Source organism: Gymnoscopelus microlampas, assembly GCF_963454915.1.
Source record: "Gymnoscopelus microlampas genome assembly, chromosome: 17".
NCBI classification, from domain to species: domain Eukaryota; kingdom Metazoa; phylum Chordata; class Actinopteri; order Myctophiformes; family Myctophidae; genus Gymnoscopelus; species Gymnoscopelus microlampas.
In genome coordinates, this window is record NC_139954.1 from 15,754,348 (window position 1) to 15,776,119 (window position 21,772).

The 21,772-nt window shown below is 44.4% G+C and overlaps 1 protein-coding gene across 1 annotated transcript; it reads left to right on the forward strand.

Annotated features, from left to right (window-relative positions):
• The first annotated feature begins 1,993 nt into the window (after positions 1-1,993).
• On the forward strand, positions 1,994-21,642 carry igfbp5b (insulin-like growth factor binding protein 5b). The gene is made up of 4 exons (XM_084083995.1): positions 1,994-2,896; positions 15,804-16,024; positions 16,497-16,616; positions 16,921-21,642. Exons 1-4 carry the CDS (start codon positions 2,554-2,556, stop codon positions 17,059-17,061), a joined length of 825 nt encoding a protein of 274 aa, XP_083940121.1. The 5' UTR covers positions 1,994-2,553; the 3' UTR covers positions 17,062-21,642.
• The last annotated feature ends 130 nt before the right edge of the window (positions 21,643-21,772 follow it).

Consider the following 21,772-nt stretch of genomic DNA (forward strand, 5'->3'; position numbering starts at 1 on the left):
TGGTATTACATTGCAAATTCATTCATCAATCTTGGACCATGACTGCAGGCATTTTCTCTTTATAGGAGCAACAGAATGGGTTTGGAGTGAACCCCGTGCACAAAGTTCTTGCCATTGGTAACAGTGCCTTCTAGTGGGCTGCAACCAAACTGCCGTGAATAAATCACATTGGACTCTGTGTGTGCAGGAGCAAAAGGGTTAGATTAGAGATGTCCAAGTGTAGGAAACGAGTGTTGCGATTTATCAAATTGTAAGTGGATATGGTAAGGATGACCGATGGAGCTTCCTGTGACACCATGCACCATGCTGCAGTTGAATTTAAGCAGAGAAGAAAAATCCTTGCTGTAAGCCTCGTAAATTGATATAACAGGCGTGAAGGAGCTGATGTAGAGTGCATATGGGGCGCAAACACACGTTGAAGCAATCACCGGGTATTCTGCTGCGTCGAGCCTATAAAATAATAGACCCGAGTTGCACTTAACTTGTCAGACTATTGCCTCAACACTCACAGTTCATGACAGCGTTCCTCTCCCTTTCCCCAAGAGAATGTAACTCACCCTCTCTCTCTCTCCCTCACTCTCTCTCTTTCATGACAGGCACACACTCATTCTCTCTCTCTCTCTCTCTTTCCCTCTCTCTATCACAGGATTTTGAGTATTGCTGCCCTGCATGCTACCTTTGTAATACAAATGGTGTCCAATGGGAGTAACAGGTGCAGGCTTTAAAGTTGACTTATTTTTAGACCGTAATAGGCATCCCCATACTAGTGTAATCTAAATAAAAAGCAAACCGTTTCAGAGTGGAAAGCGGCACAGTGTCACAGCTTCCTGTTAGGCTATATTATCAAAGAAAGAAAGAAAGAAAGAAAGAAGTTCATCGAACATTAATGAAAAGTATAAGCCTATGTTTCCACACAGGGTATCACACAGTTTTTTTGTTCTGCCCATATATCTGCCCATATATTCAGTGAGTTCACATAGTGTCAAAGGCATGTCTTCTTAGCCATGGACATCGCTCCCATACTGCCATGATGTATCCCTTAATAGTAGCCTAACGTGTGACAGCTTCTTTTAACTCATTGTGTGCACCACGTTTGTAGCTGTGCATGTCATTTGCATTACATATTATAGGCTAAAACACTGGTTACCAAACTCTTTTTAGCTCGAGACCCAAAATAGATGTCCCCCCAGGACCCATCAATTTGTATTTTATTTATGGGATTTCTGATCAGATTTCTTTTTTAAATTCATGAAATTCTCTTGGAAAATGTTTAAAAATTATTGTTTTATTTCTGAAAATATTTTGAAATAATAATTTTAAAAAACGGGGGAAATGATATTTACCTGTGACCCATAAAAATGTGTCCACGACCCGCACATGGGTCCCGACCCACTGCTTGGGAAACAGTGGGCTAAAACATCCTTTTTGCATTTAGAGTGTGTGTGTGTGTGTGTGTGTGTGTGTGTGTGTGTGTGTGTGTGTGTGTGTGTGTGTGTGTGTGTGTGTGTGTGTGTGTGTGTGTGTGTGTGTGTGTGTGTGTGTGTGTGTCACACACAAAAGCCAAATTTGCTTTCGTGTTTTAAGTCCAATACCTCTAAAGTTAAGTACCGATTAGTGTTGTGTGTGTGATTAGTTGGGAGGTCTTTTAAAGGTGACGAGGAGCGACGTGCGTGTGCGCGGAGGGGGGGGGGGGCTAGCCCATACGGATTTATTGACAGCGGAGAATCCTGTTGCTTTTTAGAGAGAGGAGTGTTTCTATTGAAATGTTTTGATGAGGGTTGTTGCGTTGGTTTCTGGTGTTGCCTCTTTGCACTTGGCATCGGTTTAGCCTTCAGCGTGAAAGAGCAGCGATCCTGCATGCTGAAGAAAAAAGAAAAAAAGAAAAAGAAGAGAGAGAGAGAAAAAAAAACTGCTTTGGCCGCCTGCCAAGCTGTGGAACAAGTGCGCCTCCCTTCCCTGCTGTTACGCAGTATTCATAGTTAGGGGTTTGGGTTCGGCTGTTTTTAAAAAGGCAAGGCTCTCTCTCAAGTTGATCAGTCTGCTCAGGAAACTTCTCCGGTGGTGAAAGTATACAGGCTGCTGCGATCCCGGTCTGAACAGAGAGGAGGAGGAGAAGTTCAAGATTTTGTGCAGAAATTTTGCTCCTGCAAGAAGAAGACAATCTCATCACGGGGAAAATATACCCACCTTAAAATTGGTCTTATTTTCTTTTTTTTTTTGTTGCATGGTGCAAAACAAGCCCACATCGCATATTGTTCCTAATGTTTTCTTTTTTTCTCCACTTTTTTTGAGTAGATAACAACACTATCTTTTGGATGAAGACTCTTGGGCTTTAGCTTTAAAATCCGGATTATCCGACGCGAGGCATTGTGTTTTTACTAGACCACCTTTTATCCTTCCCATTTTTTGGAGGTTTATAGGCTTTATTGTTTGTTTGTTGTTTTTTGACGATCAGGCACTTTTCCTTCCATTTTTGGGAGGTTTAGGCTTTATTATTATTCTTGTTTTTTTTTCTTTCTTGACGATCAGGCACACACACCGACATAAACAATCATGTTTCTGAGCTTCTGTCTCTTGGTGACATTCCTCTTATTGGGACTGTCCGGGTGCTCGCACGGCTCCTACGTGCCCTGCGAGCCGTGCGACCAGAAGGCGCTGTCCATGTGTCCGCCGGTGCCCGTCGGCTGCCAGCTGGTGAAGGAGCCCGGCTGCGGCTGCTGCCTGACGTGCGCCCTGTCCGAGGGACAGGCGTGCGGCGTGTACACCGGGACGTGCACGCACGGCCTGCGCTGCCTGCCCCGCAGCGGCGAGGAGAAGCCCCTCCACGCCCTGCTGCACGGCAGGGGGGTCTGCACCAACGAGAAAGGATACAAACCGGCCCACCATCCGCCCATAGGTAAGAACCAGAGAGAAAAAAAAAGAATGGACAAAGTGGTCACTAAAGAATGAGAGAGAGAGAGAGAGACGCGCTGCTGGGGCTGCCCCGTGCCTTTTTAACCACTTAAAACCCTCTATAGACTTTAGGGAACTGGACCCGAGTTGGCTCTGTCTTTTTGGACCGCTTTGGCCGACGAAACACACAAAAAAACCTATTCGCCAAAAAATAGCCGATCTAAAAGTCTGTTGTGAGCTTGTAGATCTGCTATTTTTTTGGGGGGAGCACCCCAGAATATGGATGCTGGGGTGCAAGTGGTTAATGGGTTAAAAAATGATGGCAGCAGTGCAATCGGAATACTGAGTGTTGATTTAGCTCTGAGACCATTTAGTTCCATTTTATTACACTTTCGGAGTTGTGGATTAAACTATAGCACCAAGCTCAGTGCGTTAGAGCTACACTAGTCTAGATGGTGATATTCAAACATACACTAGATGGTGATATTCAAAAGTCCCATCATGTCCGTCCTATGATATTAATGACAACATAGTGGTCTTTGATACAGGGCTGTGTTTTCGTTCACAGATGGTATATGAGGTTTCATCGGATTAGCTTTTGACCCACTGTCTTTGCTGAAAACCTGGCTGTTCCTTCGCTAGTTTCAGTCTTTGTAGAGAGAGAGGTGCAATCGCGACGAACAACAGGTTCAGCATCGCATCGCAGCAGCGAGCGAGCGAGCGAGCGAGCGATCGTGTGGCTTCGCTGTGTTATTGAGCGTTGGCTGTGTTACTTTACTGAACACACACCACGTGCACGGAGGAGGAAAACTCAGCTGCACGCTTTGGAAGAGCCCAAGCTGATTTAATCTTTGGGGAGTTTGTGCGAAGCGGATCTCCTCATCCGCGCCTCGTCTGTGCGTAAAAAGCCCCAGATGGCACTGGACTGGACTCGCTGCCGCCTCCATGTGTAGTCAGTGTGCAGTGGTGGAAGAAGTACTCGGATATTTTACTTGAGTAAAAGTAGCAACAATGCCACATTATATAAAAATACCCTGTTACGTTAAGTAAAAAGGCTGTCTTCAAAATGTTACTTGAGTAAAAGTACAAAAGTATTGTCATCAAAATATACTTAAAGTACCAAAAGTAGAAGTACTCAAATGTTTGGAAATAGCAGATCTGCAAGCTGCTGAGCTTGTAGATCAGCGTTTTTCAAATAGCCTATGTATAAAATAGGGCTGATGTGGTTAATGTATGTTTTGTAATATAACAATTTATATCTGCAAAGTAACTATTAACTGAAGTTTTCAAATAATTGTAGTGGAGTAAAAAATACAATATCTTCTTCAGAGATGTCGTGGAGTAAAAGTAAAAGTATTGAAAATTGGAAATACTCCAGTAAAGTAAAAGTACCTCAAAAGTGCACTTAAGTACAGTACTTGAGTAAATGTACTTAGTTACTTTACACCACTGTGGTGGTGTGTTGCGTTGTGTTGTGTCACTGTCACTGAACTGAGCCCCCGTCTGGGCCGCTAACGGGACCAGAATCCTCAGCTGTGCAGCCGCTATGTCCAACCCTCACGTGAGAGGATATTATAGGCTCTTTATTGTGGCATATAGAACACCTCCCTCTGCCTTTCTCTCTTACGTTTGCTTTGCGGCTCCTTTAGTGCAGTCAGTGGTTCTCAAAGTGGGGTCCAGGGGACCCTCAGGGTTTCACTGAAAGGGGAACCAAATGGACCCCTTACACGTCTGTAACTCCGAGAGTGTACAAATGGAACCAAAACGGAACCCTTAAATATTCCATTTCAACACTCTCAGAGTTATGGGGGTTCCTTGGGAAAAAAAGAGAAAAGTTTGAGAACCGCTGCTTTAGTAATTTCTCAGCTCTTTCACTCTCGCTCAACGTCGAGCACTCGTGAAATGAAGCGATAAATGGATGTCCGCATAGATCCGGTTGCCCATAAGGTGATGGAGCAGGGCTGTACTCCCGAGGCTACGGATCTCGTTAAAGCGGAATTTGGATAGATTTAGGCTGTGCGCCAAGGGTGGTGTTGAGAGTCGGATTACCGCCCAAAGATTAAATCTGTGTGTGTGTGTGTGTGTGTGTGTGTGTGTGTGTGTGTGTGTGTGTGTGTGTGTGTGTGTGTGCGTGTGCGTGTGCGTGTGTGAGTGTGTGTGTGTGTGACTGTGCGCGTGCGTTTGTACAGTCTCCGGACAAACTGATGAAATTCCCCACTTGTTTTAGTGGTTAACTGTGTGAGTGATTTAACGCATTTCTCTCCCTCTCCGCGTTCGGAGGGTTTTACTGTCCGTCCCGAGTTCTAGTAGCTTGTCAACAGCTAGACAAGTAGGTGGTAGCCGCGAAGGTTTTGGCCGGCTGCCACATTCTATAAAATGCCACCGGGCTCATTTTGACTGTTGACAGAGACTCACCAGGGCTATTTGCACCTAGCATGCAGCCCTCGCCTCTTCTTCGGATGACATAGATACATAAAACAACATTAGAACGGAATGCGGTTTATCCACGACGGCCATTGTTCTAAAATAAATAGCTGCTGCAAGCCCAGTAGTTTCCATTGCACTCAGCAAGAACTGAAATCATCAAGGTCTCTTTTTTTTTTGTTTTGTTGTTGCCTTGCATTCAAGTAGCTGCTATAGGACACTGGATTCCAGCAGACACACACACACATACACACACACAGTGTCTCTTGTGCTTGTGTGCGAGTTTGTATGTGTAAGGACATAGCCCATGGGTGTCAGGTTGTGAGTAATGGTGGTGTTGACGAGCCTCCAGTCAATTATCTGTCACTTTGTGTTCGTGTGTTCGTGTGTGTGTGTGTGTGTGTGTGTGTGTGTGTGTGTGTGTGTGTGAGTGTGCGCGTGCGTGTGTGTGTGTGTTGTGTGCGCCTGACATCCCCCGTCAGTAGGGCACCACAGTGGTAATCAGAGCGCAGCCCCTGGTAGTGCATTCATTGCATGTGGGCGCTCCACTCGGTTGTGCTGCAGTGATTCAGCAAAATGACTGCGCCTCTCTCTCTCGCGCTCTCTCTCTCTCTCTCCATCTATCTCTCTCTCTCTCCCCCCCTTGCTCCCTCTCTCTCTCTCTCCCTCCCTCCCTCCCTCCCCCTCTCTCTCTCTCTCTCTCAACGGTCTCTGAAGGGCCGTCCGTCAAACAGCTCCTTGGATGGGAGTTGGCGGCGAGGTGAGCCTCTGGTTTCCTGTGGTGTGGGGTTGCAGCCGCTCTCCGTGCGCTGCTGTAGCTTTACCAGCTGAGAGCTGAGCGCGGCGTACACTCAGGGTCGAGGAGGAGGAGGAGGAGCTCGTGTGTCCTTCACACTCGTGGGGCCATGAGAGCCACTGAGAGCCACTGCCTGATAAATATTGACGGGAGCAGAGCTCAGCCAAGGCAATGGCTAGATAGAAATCCTTCGCTGCGTGCGTGTGCGCTGCAGTTTCTCTTCTCTTTCTCTCCCTCTATCTGTCTGTCTCTCCTCCTTTTTCTTCTGACGTAAAGTTAGCCACGATACTGTCTCTAAATGTGTGTCACAGAATATTGTGAGAATTTCGTTTTTTTACGCTATTGCATTGTGATCTTGCAAGGAGTTGGACCATGAGGCACAGGCGTTGGTACAGTATGTGATTTGGGCCCACTCAGCCTTTGTCAGAACCCCCCCCCCCCCCATTACCAAATCAGAAGCCGGAGAGCTTGCCAACAGATATGACTTCATAGCAGCAGACCCTCCTCGCCCTTCAAGCTTCTGAAAGGGCCTTATGTTAGAACACATTGCTCTTTGCCAAGATACAAAAAGATGATTAGGGAGGGGTTACGAATCCAGAATGCCTGACTTGTACACAGTACAGCCATGCCATGCCTGCTTCTCATGAACATACAGTAGCTGTTTCTTTCCTGACAGATTTCTTGTTCGGGGGGGGGGGGGTTCTGTTTCATTGCAAGATTTAGTTTATGCACGAGATGACAGTTAAAGGATGCTGTTGTTAAGAGATGTCATTGTCTATTCACAGCTCTGGCCATGTATCATACATAAACAAGACCATTTTCCCCCACTAATGGCTTCATTTTCAGACTTAGTTTTCTTTTTCCAACGTTATTAAAACATTACTGAGCATACCTGAATCACTGAGTCAATGTTGGCCAAACGTAATTGCTTGGTTAAGAGATCCCAGACGTTTGAATTCATTTGGAAAAATAATCCTTTCTCTAGTGTCTGTCTGTTGTTGCTAGACTTTTCAAATCAGTCTGCGCTTTTTCAAATACATTTAAAACCCATCGATAACGTGACTTTGACAAAAGATAACGTAGCGTTATCTTTGAAAAGTTCACTGTGTCGGATTACCTGTCTCGGCGAGAGTCAAGTCTCTGCACGTTTATTTTAATATTTCATACTCAAATGAATGTAATCCAGTGGCTTCCTTGAAATCTTAACAAGCCACAGTTTTCTTTGGACTATGGTCAGCAGCAATGTCAAGTACGCTGTGAGTCCTAGTCAATGGGCTAAACATGCCAGACCGCTGCTATGGTCCTTTAACTTTGTCCACTTGTCTTTGTCATTACTATTTATGGTGGACTTGAGGTAAAGCAATGGTAATAATACGTGAATGGTCACATTAGTCTCTATTCAATGTCCTCCATGTTTTAATATTAGAATCATGTGGGCGGACATCAACCTTCAAGTACACTTTATACTCAGGCAAGTGTAATAACAACTACACTGTTAACTCTTTAGTTATTAACTCTGAGGGTATAAAAAATGACCTGTTGAGTCCAATTGTAGTTTAAATACACTAGATTTTACTGTATAGAGTCTTTTACTGTGTAGAGTCTCCGGCTTGCAGCAGACATCACTTGCGTTGCGTGCACGTATGCATTGCTACCGTTAAGACGTGGCTTGGGTTGCACGTGGCCACAGCTGCTTGACAGTTTCACGACGCGCTCGTGCAAAAAGGAAAGGCTGATGGCGTGGGTTTTCCATCTCCCTTTACCTTGAAGGCTCCGCAACAGGCCAGCTTCTAAAGCCAGCCACGCCTCAAAAGCTCCGCTTAACTCACCGTGGCGATACGCAGGCTCAAGCTCAACGATGTTAGTTTATCCATTTGTAACTCTGAGAGCGCACAAATGGAACCAAATGGAAAGGGGCCATTTGATGCCATTTGTACGCTCTCAGAGTTAGAATGAACGCTCAGGATTTTACTGTGTACGCAGGGTCGGCTCTGGTGTCGCATTAGGACTCCCGGAGAAAAAGCCAAAGAGTTCTTAGAGAGCATGATTCCTAAAAAAAGGCAGAGAACATGCTTTTTTTTTCTTTCTCCCCCCCACACACACACACGTTTTGCAGGAAACAACTTGCATACTAATGATGGGAAGTTGGATCGTACACATTTTGTGTTTTGTCCCCACACGTCTTGATTTTTTTTGGAACAGGCTCTTGTCTGAGGCGGCGGGGAGGCCAGAGGGAGGGAGGTGGGCAGCAGCACAGTACTGTACCTGTAGCTGGCAAGCAGAGGGCCTATTTGGCACGCCTGTCTGATTTCTTCCTATAAACTTTAACAGCGGTCTTCGTAGAGCACATTGGTCACTGACACCTGGCCCGCCGGCTGGGAGCAGCTGTGAAACAAATCAGTCCGCAAAGTAGTCTTTCTCTGTCAAGACTCACACAAAAAAAAAGGAGCGAGGCATGGGATGTGCACATGGTTTTAAATGGGAACACGTGTTGACCGGACCACTGGCGTTTTTAGTGCACCAACATGGAGGGACAAAGAGATAAAGCAGGTGAGATTTACCTCAGCATGCGTGCCCTTTACAGAAGAATCTGGCTGATACGCCCCGTCATGATTTTACAATGAAGTAGGTTGCCCATCTTTCTAAGGAGACAAAAGTGCAACGAAGGCTCAATACGAGATTTTGGTATCACATGCAGGAGCCCATGTGGATAAGCATGGTCTTATCCACATTAGTGTTCTTTGGTGCTAAATATTGTCATTTCATCAGCAATGACTTAAACTTCAAACCAACAACCCTGCTAATCCCCTGCTAATGCAGCTGAACATGACCTGTCCTTTAACCTTTTCACATTGTTTTGGTGGAGCCATAATCGTCATTTATATTTAACGCACAGTTGGAGTAAAATTTAAAAAAATAAATGAATGCATACTCGGCCAGTGGAGAGGAATCAGCATGCACATTTCTTAACCCATTAAGACCTGAGGCCGATTCTAAAAATGTTTTCTAAATCCTAACACTTTAAAAAATATATATATATATATATATTTAAAGTTCAAAAAAATAAATCAAGATTTTTCAAAAATAGCCAAAGAAATCTTAAAATGACACAGATGCGTTCCCGGTCTTAATGGGTTAAAATTGCATAGTTCTCTGGGGCCATTTACTCTGGAATCGTCCATGGAAACCTGTTACATAAGCAATAAAAGTGGCATGAATTGTGTCACCACTGTTACGCTACTGTGCAAACCCCCCTCACAAAGAAAGTGTTAACCCAAAATTGATGCTGTAGCCGACTCTCTGCCCACGGAGATGTATTCCTTCCAGGCTTCCTGGAGTTCAACTTTGGACAGTGGAACCAGGAGGAGCTCGCTCAGTTGCACGCCAAAATAGCTGCTTCTGCCGTCGGGGGAGTTAGAATATCGTCACACCCAGCAATTGTGTTGTGGTGACAGTGACCCAAAAAAAGAGGTTGCGTCCGTCCGTGTGGCTTGTCAAAAACCCAAACTCAGATGTGGGGACGAGACCTCAGACCAAAATTAGTCGCGTTACGGCAGAACAACCATCTGCATCGCCTCTGATAATGTGCTGTTCATATGGCAGGTTTTTGACTGAGATTGGGCATATCCTTGCACTTAAGCCGAGTTTAACCACAGAAGCTGTGAAACAGTTCAACAAGTTTTTGCTACCTATTGCACACTTGGAGGGATCTCACATGGCCCTTTCATAAGTGAGCTGCTGTTTTGTAATTTACAATCCTTGAATTGTTCTCGAAGCTATTTATACCTTGTATGCAGGAAAAAGCAGGAAACTTTGATTGCAATGAACATATTCTACGTGCACAATAACTGTGTGGGGGGGGGGGGGGGGGGGGGAGACAAAAAAAAGTGATTTCCTGGAAGTTAAGTTGCTGATTGTGAACATGCACAGCGATAAATGAGACTTCCATTGAACCAACCGGATATTAAGCTCTAAACAGAAAAATAGACATTAAAAAAAAGAGCTCATGCCAGCTGGTGGACAAAACATTTGGTCAAAACAGGGGCTTTTTTGTAGTGCTCGCCCTCTCAAACATCCATTATTGTATGCATGCCGTGGAAAAGTACAAGTTCTTGCCCTGGCCAGGTAATCTGTCTCTGTGCTATGTTGCTGTCACAGTTGTGCCCATAAATTGTATCATAATAGTCAAATCAGACTGTCATTGCTTCTGTTCCTCCCCCTCCGCTGTTTGCTTTTAAAGCAAGCAGCTGCCTTTGCGAGTGTGCGCACATACTGTGCAAATCTAGCAATTAACTCTTTGTCAGTGTAACTGTAAACGGCTTTGTTAGTGAACAACAATGCCGCTGGTAACGAGCAACGTTGATATTGCCGCCTTTTTCAACAACAAAAAAACACCGGTTGGCCCATTTCTGTCTTTGTTCCTTGGGACAGTTTTGTTTTGGACTGGAGAGCACCTTGCTACTTGCTGAGTCGCATGACTCCATTGTAGGCCCCAGTTATGTTCACACCTCCCTTTCTGCTCTAGAAACTCCCGGGTTATCAGGCCATGGCCGGGCCTTCAAATATTAAGCAGTCGAACCGGGGCCAAGGCATAAGGATGGTTTACCGGCGTTGTGCTTTATGTGATAGAGGCACTCGAGCTCATTTATCTCGACGATTATCCCGTCCCCTTACCCCCTGTTGAGATTAAGCAGCATCTCTATTCAATACCCATGGATCTTGTAAAGATGTAATTTCAGATGCCGGCCAGACCCGACTTAATCAAAGGCCGAGGCCATACCAAACACGGTGTACCGTTGGTAAATCCGCTGAAAAGGTGGGAGAACTCATTGTCCTGGCCCCCTTTTTTTTCTTTCCGATGGTCTTACTGTATGCTCATAAAGCCCTGGCAGAGAGCAGAAAAAAAACTGGAAGAAAGGGTGGCTTATCTTTCATGCTTGGGCTCCGGCCTGTAAGAAACTTGGGATATTCATGAAGCATAATTGTGCACAGATGTTAATTTTTAAACAGAAACGTATCAGGTGCACCTCCTTTGGCTCCTCGGCTCCTCTCGTCCTAATGAAATCTTTAGCTTGAGCACAGGGAGAGAGAGAGAGAGAGAGAGAGAGAGAGAGAGAGAGAGAGAGAGAGAGAGAGAGAGAGAGAGAGAGAGAGAGAGAGAGAGAGACGTCCTGCTTAGGGCTCTGGCTGAATGGAAGGGTTGCACGTGACTCTGGCTGCTTGGCTTCCATCCAGAGCCTTGGCAGAGTTTCAGTAGTTAAACACAGACCCACTAAGCCTCCTTTACAAGGCAGGGACCCTGAGCATGGAAAAACTGAGTTTTTTTTTTTTTTTGTGGCCGCACTTGAAGAGCCCCACTTCAGAAAAAGATGAATTCGGTGATTTAGCGAGAGACAGAGAAAAGAGAGACAGACACCATTGTCTGCACAAAGGCTACACTGTGTGTTCAGCTGGCTGAGGACGGGACAAGCTGTCTCAAATGTCTTTCAACTATAGCACTACAGGGCTTGGTTCGTGTGCGCCCGAAAGTTGCACTTACACTGTTTCGGACGGTACACTTTGCAGATTCCATATCCCAGCGATCTGCAATAGTTTGCATTTCTGTGCCTCTCGCCATAGATGTTGTAAGATTAAATTAACTGAAGTGCCATGACTCAGACATTTCTCATTTGGCTATTTCATACCCTATAAAGACTGTGCCTGAAGCAACAGTGTTCGGTTGTTGTCAGTTTTTTTCTTGCAGCAGGTAGTTCATTGCCAAATATTTAGCATTTTCTGCAAGTGGCCCTGAGAAATTATTAACAGTAGAAATGAACCGTTCTTTCCACCCCGTTTGCAAAGCACCGCTCGCACAGGAATGCCTGTTTGACATATTTATTTATAGCAAAGTTTTATACACCTCAAAATCCTGTGTGTCAATTTAACTCTGCAAGCATAAAAGTGAACCCACAAGGGTCCATTTTACCCTATTCCGGAGTTAAATCGGCGCCCAGGATTTGACAGTGCAGCCATGTCGTCTGAGCAAGGGAGACACGAGGACATATCCAAACACAAACTGAAGCCTGCCAAGTCATGAGTTGTGAGATTAATTTCAAAGAGACGGCCTAGAGCAGCACAGAAGCCAGAGACCCAATTCTGGTAATCACCCCCACCTCCTTGCACGGGCTCCCAGACACTCATGCTGTGTCAGGCCCTTTGAACATCAGTTCCTGGGAGCTGGGGCTGGGCGATACGACTTCAAAAATCACTATGTCAAACTATTGCCTTGATTACGATCAGTGAACGGACCAGTGGTGGGAAAAAGTACTCACATTTGTTACTTAAGTAAAAGTATCAATACTGCAATGTAGACATATACTCTGTTACAAGTGAAAGTCCGGAATTACAATTTTACTTGAGTAAAAGCACAAAAGCATTGGTTTCAAAATGTACTTAAAGTACCAAAAGTAGAAAGTACTCATTCTGCAGAATGTCCCATTGTTTACAAATGTATAAAAGGTAGACAATATTTTAGAAAATAGCAGATCTACAAGCTCACAATGCGTTGCGAATTGCGATGCGATGCAATGTTTGCACACCACCATTGTACAACAAAGTATAATGCAGGGCTTAAATGGCTTATCAGACTGATCCATTTAGTCTATTATAAAAATATTTATTGGAACCTTTTCGTGTCGATTCACTGATATGATTATTGTTATTATTTCTTTACAACATATAATATATGTTTTTTAAATAGCTTCTCGATTTGAGCAAGATTAAGTTGGTTATAGGTTCTAAGTGTCGGTTTTCGATATATTTTCGGTTCATTGCCCAGTCCTACTGGGAGTGGTGTCGTTCTTTGGCCTCCGAGCTTTCTCTCCAAGATGGCTTCCAACGTACGCGCTAACAAGCCAGTCAGCGATGGTCGGCTTCTTGTTAAATCATTTTTCTCACACGTTCTCTCCCTCTCTCTCTCAACGGTCTCCTGGTCTGTAGGTGTTACTGTAGCACTAGTTGCTTGATTTCTCTTTCAGCAGCAGTTGGCATATAACCCCCCCCCCCCCCCCCCCCCACACACACACGCACGCACACACATACACACGTACAGCCAACATTCCTCTATGGTTCACTTCGTCTAGCCCCTGTGCGCCACGGCGGGTTTCCTTGTCAGATAAATATAACCAGGGTCATCCACTGGCACCCCTGCTCCTGCCAGTTGGAGCCTGGCATAGTCCCTGCCCATACCGCTGTACTTAGGGCACAACTAAGCCAGCAGGGTGGGGTGGAGGATGAGGTGGTAGCTGTGTGGGGGGGGGGGGGGGGGGGGGTTTCTTTCTGTAGCCTCAAAGAACCTCTGGCTGGGGGATCAGGCTTAAAAACTAAAACAGGAGGAGGGGGGGATAAGGCAAACTAGTTTGGGGATAAGGAGACCTCAGACCCCCCCCCAAAAAAAAATATCCTCTCACATGAGAACCTTTTTGTATCTCTGAGACTGCACTGCCCCCTGGGGGAGGGGGAAATCACTCCATGATGACCAAGCAGTCCATGAAACCTGATAGGAATATGAAGCCGCAAAGACTTGTGTCCCAGTCAGTGAGAAAGTGGATTTTGCCAAAGTCGTTGGCAATGTTTTAGTAAGTCGTGTCCACATGAAGTTGGCTCCAGTTTTGTTCTAGATGCCTCGCTTCCTCTTTTACTTTTGACCTGTTCCGTTGCCACGGCAGCTAATTGCCCAATGCGTGACATTGGGCAATGTTGTGATTGGCAATATTATGCAACTGGGAAATTAGCGAGGTATTAAGAGGTCTATGCTTGGAAAAACAACAATTGCAGCCCTGCTGTTTTGTGCCCGTCTATATTTGTTTATTCAACTTAACCAACTGAGCTTTCTTTCACTCTTAATACCACAAACGCTTTTGAAGAGGGGCTGGGAAGTTGACAGCATTTGTTGTTCACAGGAGAGAACGTTTAGACATTTGAACTTCTTGTTGTCTGTTCTCATGGGCTGCACATGAGCCGTGTTTTGTTTTTGACAGTCGTGCGGGCGAAAGCGCTTTGCCCTACAGGCAGCTTTACTTTCTAGTTTGCAAGGTAATAGTTGGCTGAGGTTGGACCGCTCGCTTTGAAGTGGGGCTTCATCAGCTGTTGATCTCTGATCCTACCCCCTTTCTCTGTAAACAAATGGGGAAAGAGACATTTGGTGGCCAAAAACCCCTGGGAAAAGCATCTGGTCATGTATTTACTCTGAAGCAACGACAGGCAGTCGAATACTTCCCGTCTTATGTAGTGAACAAAGAATGCAAACGGGAGAGTATCAGGCAGTACGAGTTTGGATGATAAGTGGTTAAAACAGCACACAATCCAGGGTGTTAATTAAACACTGAGAATGTAAGAATGGACCTATAGGGTCCGTTTCTAACAGGTATATATGCCTTGCTCAATATCCCTAAATCTCACTCTTCTAATTGTGGGCCACTAGACACTGCACCAACACAGTATTTAAGACAAGATATGATACAATAAGATAAGAGGGACCTTTATTGATCCAGTGTCATACCAGCAGCAGTAAGAATGAAACACCGGTAAGATGAGTGAGAGTCAAGGACCAAAGAAATACAAAGACAATGAAAATGACCATAGATTCTGGTACTAGATGAATTGAATGTACTGTATGTACAGTCTATCAGTAGTCTTGCATAGACTAGGTGATCTGTGATCTCCTCCTACCGATACAGCAGGTGACATAATCTAAATTCAATGTAGGGTTGTTAGAACAGCAGTGAGAAAGGCCACTACAAAACCTACACTCACTTATCTCACCATCCTAATATGAGGTACCGCCCTAAAGTCTTTGCATTGGTCATGCATTGCAGTTTTTTTTTTTAAATCTCTAAATTGTTTCCATCCAATTCTAGCCACTACATTGAATTTAGATGTCACCAGATCTCAGGTTGGTTAAGCGAGACCAGTCTAGCAGTAAATGTTTATGTACAGTCTTCAATCAACAGTGAATATATGATGGGTGCAGTGGTGGAAAAAGTACTCAAATGTTTTACTTAAGTAAAAGTATCAATACTGCACTGTAGAAGTACTCTGTTACAAGTAAAAGTCCGGAATTCTAAATTTAATTGAGTAAAAGTACAGAAGTATTGGCATCAAAATGTACTTAAAGTACCAAAAGTAAAAGTACAAAAATGTTTGAAAATGGCCGATCTACAAGCTCACAACGCGTCACTTTGCGACGCGTTGTGAGCTTGTCGATCTGCTATTGTCAAATAGCCTATGTATAAAATAGGGCTAAAGTGGTTAATGTATGTTTCGTAATATCATAATTTATATCTGAAAAGTAACTACTAACTATAGTTTTCAAGTAATTGTAGTGGAGTAAAAGTACAATATTTGCCTCTGAGATGTAGTGGAGTAGAAGTAAAAGTATTGGAAATTGGAAATACTCAAGTAAAGTACAAATACCTCAGAATTGTACTTAAGTACGGTACTTAAGTAAATGTACTTAGTTACTTTCCACCACTGGATGGGTGTCTCAAGTTTCTACAGAACATGATTGGTTTGTGTTTCTGATCATTCGCCGTGGTCTCAGTCTCAGTCTCACTGTCCCCGTCGCTCGCACACAATGACCTGAATGTACCTTTTGGATGAATGAAAGACTCTCATGTGACTCAATGCTGGTCCGTTTTAATCCCTTTGGCAGACCGTGAGTCCAGAGAACACGAGGACACCATGACCACGGAGATCACAGATCAGGAGATGCCACCGGCCAAGGTGCCACTGCTGCCCAAAGACAGCAATCTGAACAGCAAGAAGATCATGGCCGTGCGCAAGGAGATAAAGCGGAAGATGACAAAACAGCGTGTAATGGGGTTGCCCATGGACTACTCCCCGCTCCCCATTGACAAGCATGAGCCAGAATTTGTAAGTATTTTTTCCTTTAAAGACCTGAAGGCGATTCTACATGTCTCCTAAATCCCCAACAGTATTCTGAAAAACGTATGTTTCTATATCAGTGGTGCTCAATCTTTTTCATGTCAAGGACCCCCAAAATTCTATGTATTTGGCCGCGGACCCCCATCTCAAAATATGTTGTTCCAGGGGGTCCCAGAAGCAAAGACTTGAGTAAAAAATGTTCACTTGAAAAATATATATATTCAAAGATTTGCACACATATTCACGATTTGTCAAAAATAGCATATCTACAAGCTCGTAGCGCGGCACTAGGTGCCGTGTATATCTGCTATTTTTGAATAGCCAAAGTGTGAAATAATGCTTTTTCTTAATGGGTTATGGCCTGAATTGCCCCTTTTGCTAATGCAAAATTATACGGTGCAATAGCGACGTTTTATTTCACAGTACGATAGGTCTAACTTAACGTTGTCTTTCTCTAAAGGGTCCTTGCAGGAGAAAGTTGGACGGCATCATCCAAGGAATGAAGGATACCTCTCGCGTCCTGGCTCTGTCTTTGTACCTTCCCAACTGTGACAGGAAAGGCTTCTTCAAGCGCAAACAGGTGGGGTTGACTTTCTGACATTCTAGCATTCTAACCGGCAGTGGTGTAAAGTAACTAAGTACATTTACTTAAGTACTGTACTTGAGCAAAATATCCGAGTACTTCTTCCACCACTGCTAAGTGCTAACCAGCTTATTTTTAGGATTGAAATGTAAAAATAAAACAAAAATAGTACTCCCATGTTTGGGACGAGATTATTTATGCCTCCTCTCTCTTTGTCTTTTCTCCACCCACCTCCCCCCCCCCCCCCCCCCACCCCACCCCCCCTTCCTCTCTGTCCCTGTCAATCGTGTGTGTCCCACAGTGCAAGCCCTCTCGCGGCCGCAAGCGGGGCATCTGCTGGTGCGTGGACAAGTACGGCGTGCAGCTCCCCGGGACGGACTACAGCGGCGGGGACATTCAGTGTAAAGACCTGGAGAGCAGCAACAACAACAACAACGAGTGAAAGTACAAAGAGAGAGGGGGGGATGAACTCTGTCTGCCGACCCCTAGTGATCCCGCCCTCCCAGCCCCCCCCACCCCCCCCCCCCCCCCCCCCCCTTACCCTCTCACCAACCCCCCTGACCCAGAGCCCATACCCCCCCACCCCCCCACCCCATCACACCTGTCTGCTCCACCCTCCAGTCACTTCCAAGATTTCTTTCATTTTTTTATTTTCCAAAAAGAAAAAAGGAAGAAAAAAAAGAAATCCAAATGAGACGGACAGGCTGAGAAGAAGAGATACCGGTTCTTTTTCTCTTTTTTTTTCTTTTTTCTTTGGCTGTTTTTGAACCGAAACACTCATTTCCGAACGTGAGGGAAACCGAGAGGATTTTAAAGGCCCTCGTCTACTACAGCCCCCAGCAAGCGGGCCCCATTCTAAGTGCTGTGGGCCCCTGTGCCCACCCCACCCCCCCCACAACAGCCCCTTGGCCTACCTACAGATTCATGAGAATATAGGCACGTTATAATGGATGTGTTTTTATTTGCAATGCGAACTTGCTTTGTATCATGTAAAGGCAACAACAACAACAACAACAACAACAACAACAAAACAAACATTGTAAGGTGTGGGGTGGGGGGGTGACGTAAGGCGCATTGATTCTAAACAGAACTCATTCAGGCTTTTTTTGAATCGGATGCCGATCTGGAGGAGACAGCCGGAACATTTGACTTTTGATTGGCTTTTGAATAATTGGCAATTTCTTTGCTCATTTTTGTGTTTTCAAAAAGAGAAACAAAGCAATTTTTCCCTCTTTTTTTGTGCTTTCAAAAAGAGAAACAAAGCAGCAACAAAAAAAAGAAAACATGACATATAGGGAGCTGCTGGTGTAGTTGTGGTTCTGTCAGAGCACTTATGAATAGGGGAACCCCTGCTTATGGATCATGTGTTAACTTCACAAAAAACGATGCGCGTATGAATGTATGCATGTTGTGCGGTGTGCGTGTACAGTACGTATGAGCCTGTGTAGGTGTACGACGGAGTGAGCCTATTACAAAAGAATGTCCTTTTTCCTTTCTTTTTGGTTTGTTTTTATCACAACAATTGTTTAAAAACTTGTTTTTTTTTTGGCTAGTGCTTGAAGTGGTGTCGGTGGCTGTCCTTCTTTTGCTAGCCCCGGAAAAGGTATAATGTCTCGTGGTGACATTTGCGCGTGTTTTCAGAAAGCAAAACGAATGAGCAAGACGAGTAACAGAGGAACCTATGTTAAGTGGCTCTTTTTTTTGACGACGTAGCTATAGCCTGATGATATGCCAACTGTGCCTATTTTTGGACGGACACTCACTGCCATGCAGGGCAACACAGAGCTTCAAGAGAACGCAACAGCTCTACTGGTGAACTGAATCAAGCTAAAAAGGATTTTGCTTCTTCTCCTCGCAGCCCAAGTGGCCCGACTCGAGTCGCTCGACCCCCACCACCCCTACCACTCCCCCCCCCTTCCCCCCTCCTCTTCCCCACAAGACTGCGAGCATAGAAGGAATCCTGGACACTGTACAGTCGAACGATATCGGCCACGTCGCGTGACACGTCGGCTGCAAGCGAAACGAGTCGAGCGTGTGCCCCCCCCCCCCCCCCCCACACCCCCCACCCACCCCGACTGGTGTTCACCAGTAAGGTGGGTCATTCTCTGAGGAGTGGCGCAGGGTGTGGTTTTGTATGGTATAGTGTGTGTGCTGTTTTCTTTGCCTTCAGTGAAGTAACGACCGCCCCCCCCACCATTTTTTTTTTGTTTAATGTTTTCTTTTCTTTCTTTTTTTTGAGCCATGTTCCTTTTTCACCAAGCGGTTTCCCTTCCAATACTGCTACTACTACCGTGTAACCGTGTTGTATTACGTTGCATTTAAAATATAGATATTGAATGTTGTTTTGCCTCTCGAAACAAACAACGACGACAATGTATCGGTGCTTGGAAAACAAAAGGAGCATTTTCTTTTTTGTTGTTTTTTATTTTATTTTAAAGCCTGTAAACTATTTGAATAGGTCCTTTTAGCCTGGACCGGTGGAGTGTACAGGAGGGGCCCTGTGTCATTTGAAATACAGTACAGTCAAAGAAAGCTAAAGCCCGATTCATACTTCGTGGCACGACCGTGTCGGACGTCAAAAGTATTTTTTTGGCGCGCGACACTGTTGTGCGACTGAGCATAAATCAGGCTTAACTCGTTCACGTCGTTCTGCTTGCATGTATCACAGTGGAATTATCCTGCCTTTAGAATATAAATATATATAAAAAAGCAAATAGCAGGCAGTTTTAGCGAGCATGTTACTCACTTAAGCCCTATTTTCATTTTTGGGGGGGGAAATTTTCAAAAATGTTCCAAAAAAAAGTATGTTTTTTTTTTACATTTATGAAAATGTTCACCTATAATGACATGCCCAAAGTAGGGACACAAGGGTGGTTAAAATACAAAAGGGCAACATTGAAAAACAGGGTGATTATCAAAACAGGAGTGAGTCACAGTGCCTTCCTATATGCAAATATACATTTGAATACTGACGTGAAAGTGACATGGATGTCATAGGGGGCAGAGTCCCTTTCTTTTCTTTCCAGTCTGCCCAGGCCTGATCCTCGTTAAGCCTAATTTTATGCTCTGTCACGCTGAAAATAGCAGAACTGCAATCTCACAGGTGAGCTTGTAGGTCTGCTATTTTCTGCGTGGGACACCGTCGTTCGACTAAGTATAATTCAGGCTCATGTTGGCGAAAAGGTTCTAGATCTAGTTCTGATGTAGTGAAGAACAATTGAATGTGGTAGCTCCTATAAACAGTGTCGCAAGAATGCATTACGATTCCATTATAATCCTTGCCTGACCCTCAGGGGCAATTCTGGACAAGAGCGATTTGTTGAGGGACAAACCGCAGCTGGTTAAAACCCTCTCTCTTCTCTTCCTTCAAAAACCAATAAGCTATGATAATTGCTTTTTTTGTTTCTTCTTTTTGTTCTTGTGACTGCCAATGTATATGATTGCCAGAGAGTGGAAGCCAAAGGATGTTAGAATTCAGAGGCAAAACCATCGCCGGGGACTGGAGGAATGCTCCTCTCTTTAGCGCAGGCATAACGACGTCCAAATTTCAAACGAGAGGAGCCGTCATTTCCTCCGTAAAAAAAATAATAAATCAAAAAGGAGAAAAGGCACTTGCATCCAAAATGGCTTCTGGTCATGATGAACCTGACATCAAGGCTCCATCCAAGTCTCACTTCCTACACCAAAATCCCTACCACCACTTTTGAGAGAAAAAGAAAAAAAGAAAAAAAACGAGAAAAAAAAAGCAGCTTGCACTTATTTCAGTTAATACTCGATATTGATACTGACACAACAACGACATCCTGAGATGATGTGGTGTCATGAAGTTAGTGGAAAAGAAATAAAAGCAACAACGCCACAAAGCAAAAATGGTTTTCTTACTTTGTACTTAACCTTTTATTTGTTTTTCCGGGGAGAAAAGAAAAAAGGGTGGGGGGGAGGGGGGGTGGGGTGGGGTGCTACCGAGGCAATTCTTGACGACAGGGGCTGCACGCCTGGTACCTCCAATACAGCAACGTCCCTTTAGTGGGAAACTAGATAGATCATAAAAAATGTTTAAAAATTAAATAAAAATAAAAAAGTAACATACTGTACACTAGCGATGGCACACGCTCTCACAGCCTGTTGCACAGATGGAAGAGACTAAGGAGGGGGGAGAGAGGGAGGGGGAAGAGGAGAGGATGGGGATATGAGAGCCAGCGCCATGGGCAGTGGTCATAATCAGGGCCTAGCCACTTCTCCCCGATATACGGGGTACACCAGTTGCATGACGGTATAGATATACAGTTAGCGAGACAGTTACAGAGTCTTTGGGAGCCGGGGGGGAGCACAACACTGCAACCAGGTTAGCGGGCTGGCTAACAGCTAGCTGGAGCTTGTGTAGTTTACTTGAAAAAACACAAAAAAGAGACATTTTTTTTCTCCCACGAGAAGAAATTTTAACGAAGCAAACAATATTGGTATCAGTCAAACACGTGACTGCCGTCTAGCACATTCTCTGGATTTGAAATCTTTTTTTTTATTTTATCGTGAGGTGAGATGGTCAAGGGTCAAGAGCCAACTTTGTTAGCATTCGTACTTTCGCCTGTTTGCGAGGTTGCGCCTTTCCTCGGGCTTCCGTCTCTCCTACTTGGTTTTTAAACTCATAATCACACTTCATACTACAATAGTTACAGTAACTGCAGCTTTTTTTCTGAATGCATAACACTTTTCCGGATGAAATCAGACAACACAATTGGTTTTCACAATGTGGTGTTCACTGGCTTATGAAATCATCCCATCAAGTGGCAGGAGGATTCTGGGAATAACAATAAGGATTAAAAACAAACAAAACAACAACAAAAAAGGTCAGCATTTGGAACTTCATAAAACAAAACAAAAAAAAAAGACAAAAAATCTCAAATTATTAAAGTGAATATCACTGTGTAATATTTATTCTACTTGTAATTTATGTACTCTTTTAACCTTTGTCTTTTTTGTTATGACAAAGCATTTATTTAAATAAAGTTATGTATTCATTTAAGCACTTGTTTTTGTGTCGTGTCATTGCATATCTTGCGTTCTGCAGTGGTGGAATGTAAAGTGTTTTTTACTCAAGCACTGTACTTAAGTACACTTTTGAGGTACTTTTACTTTAATTGAGTATTTACTTG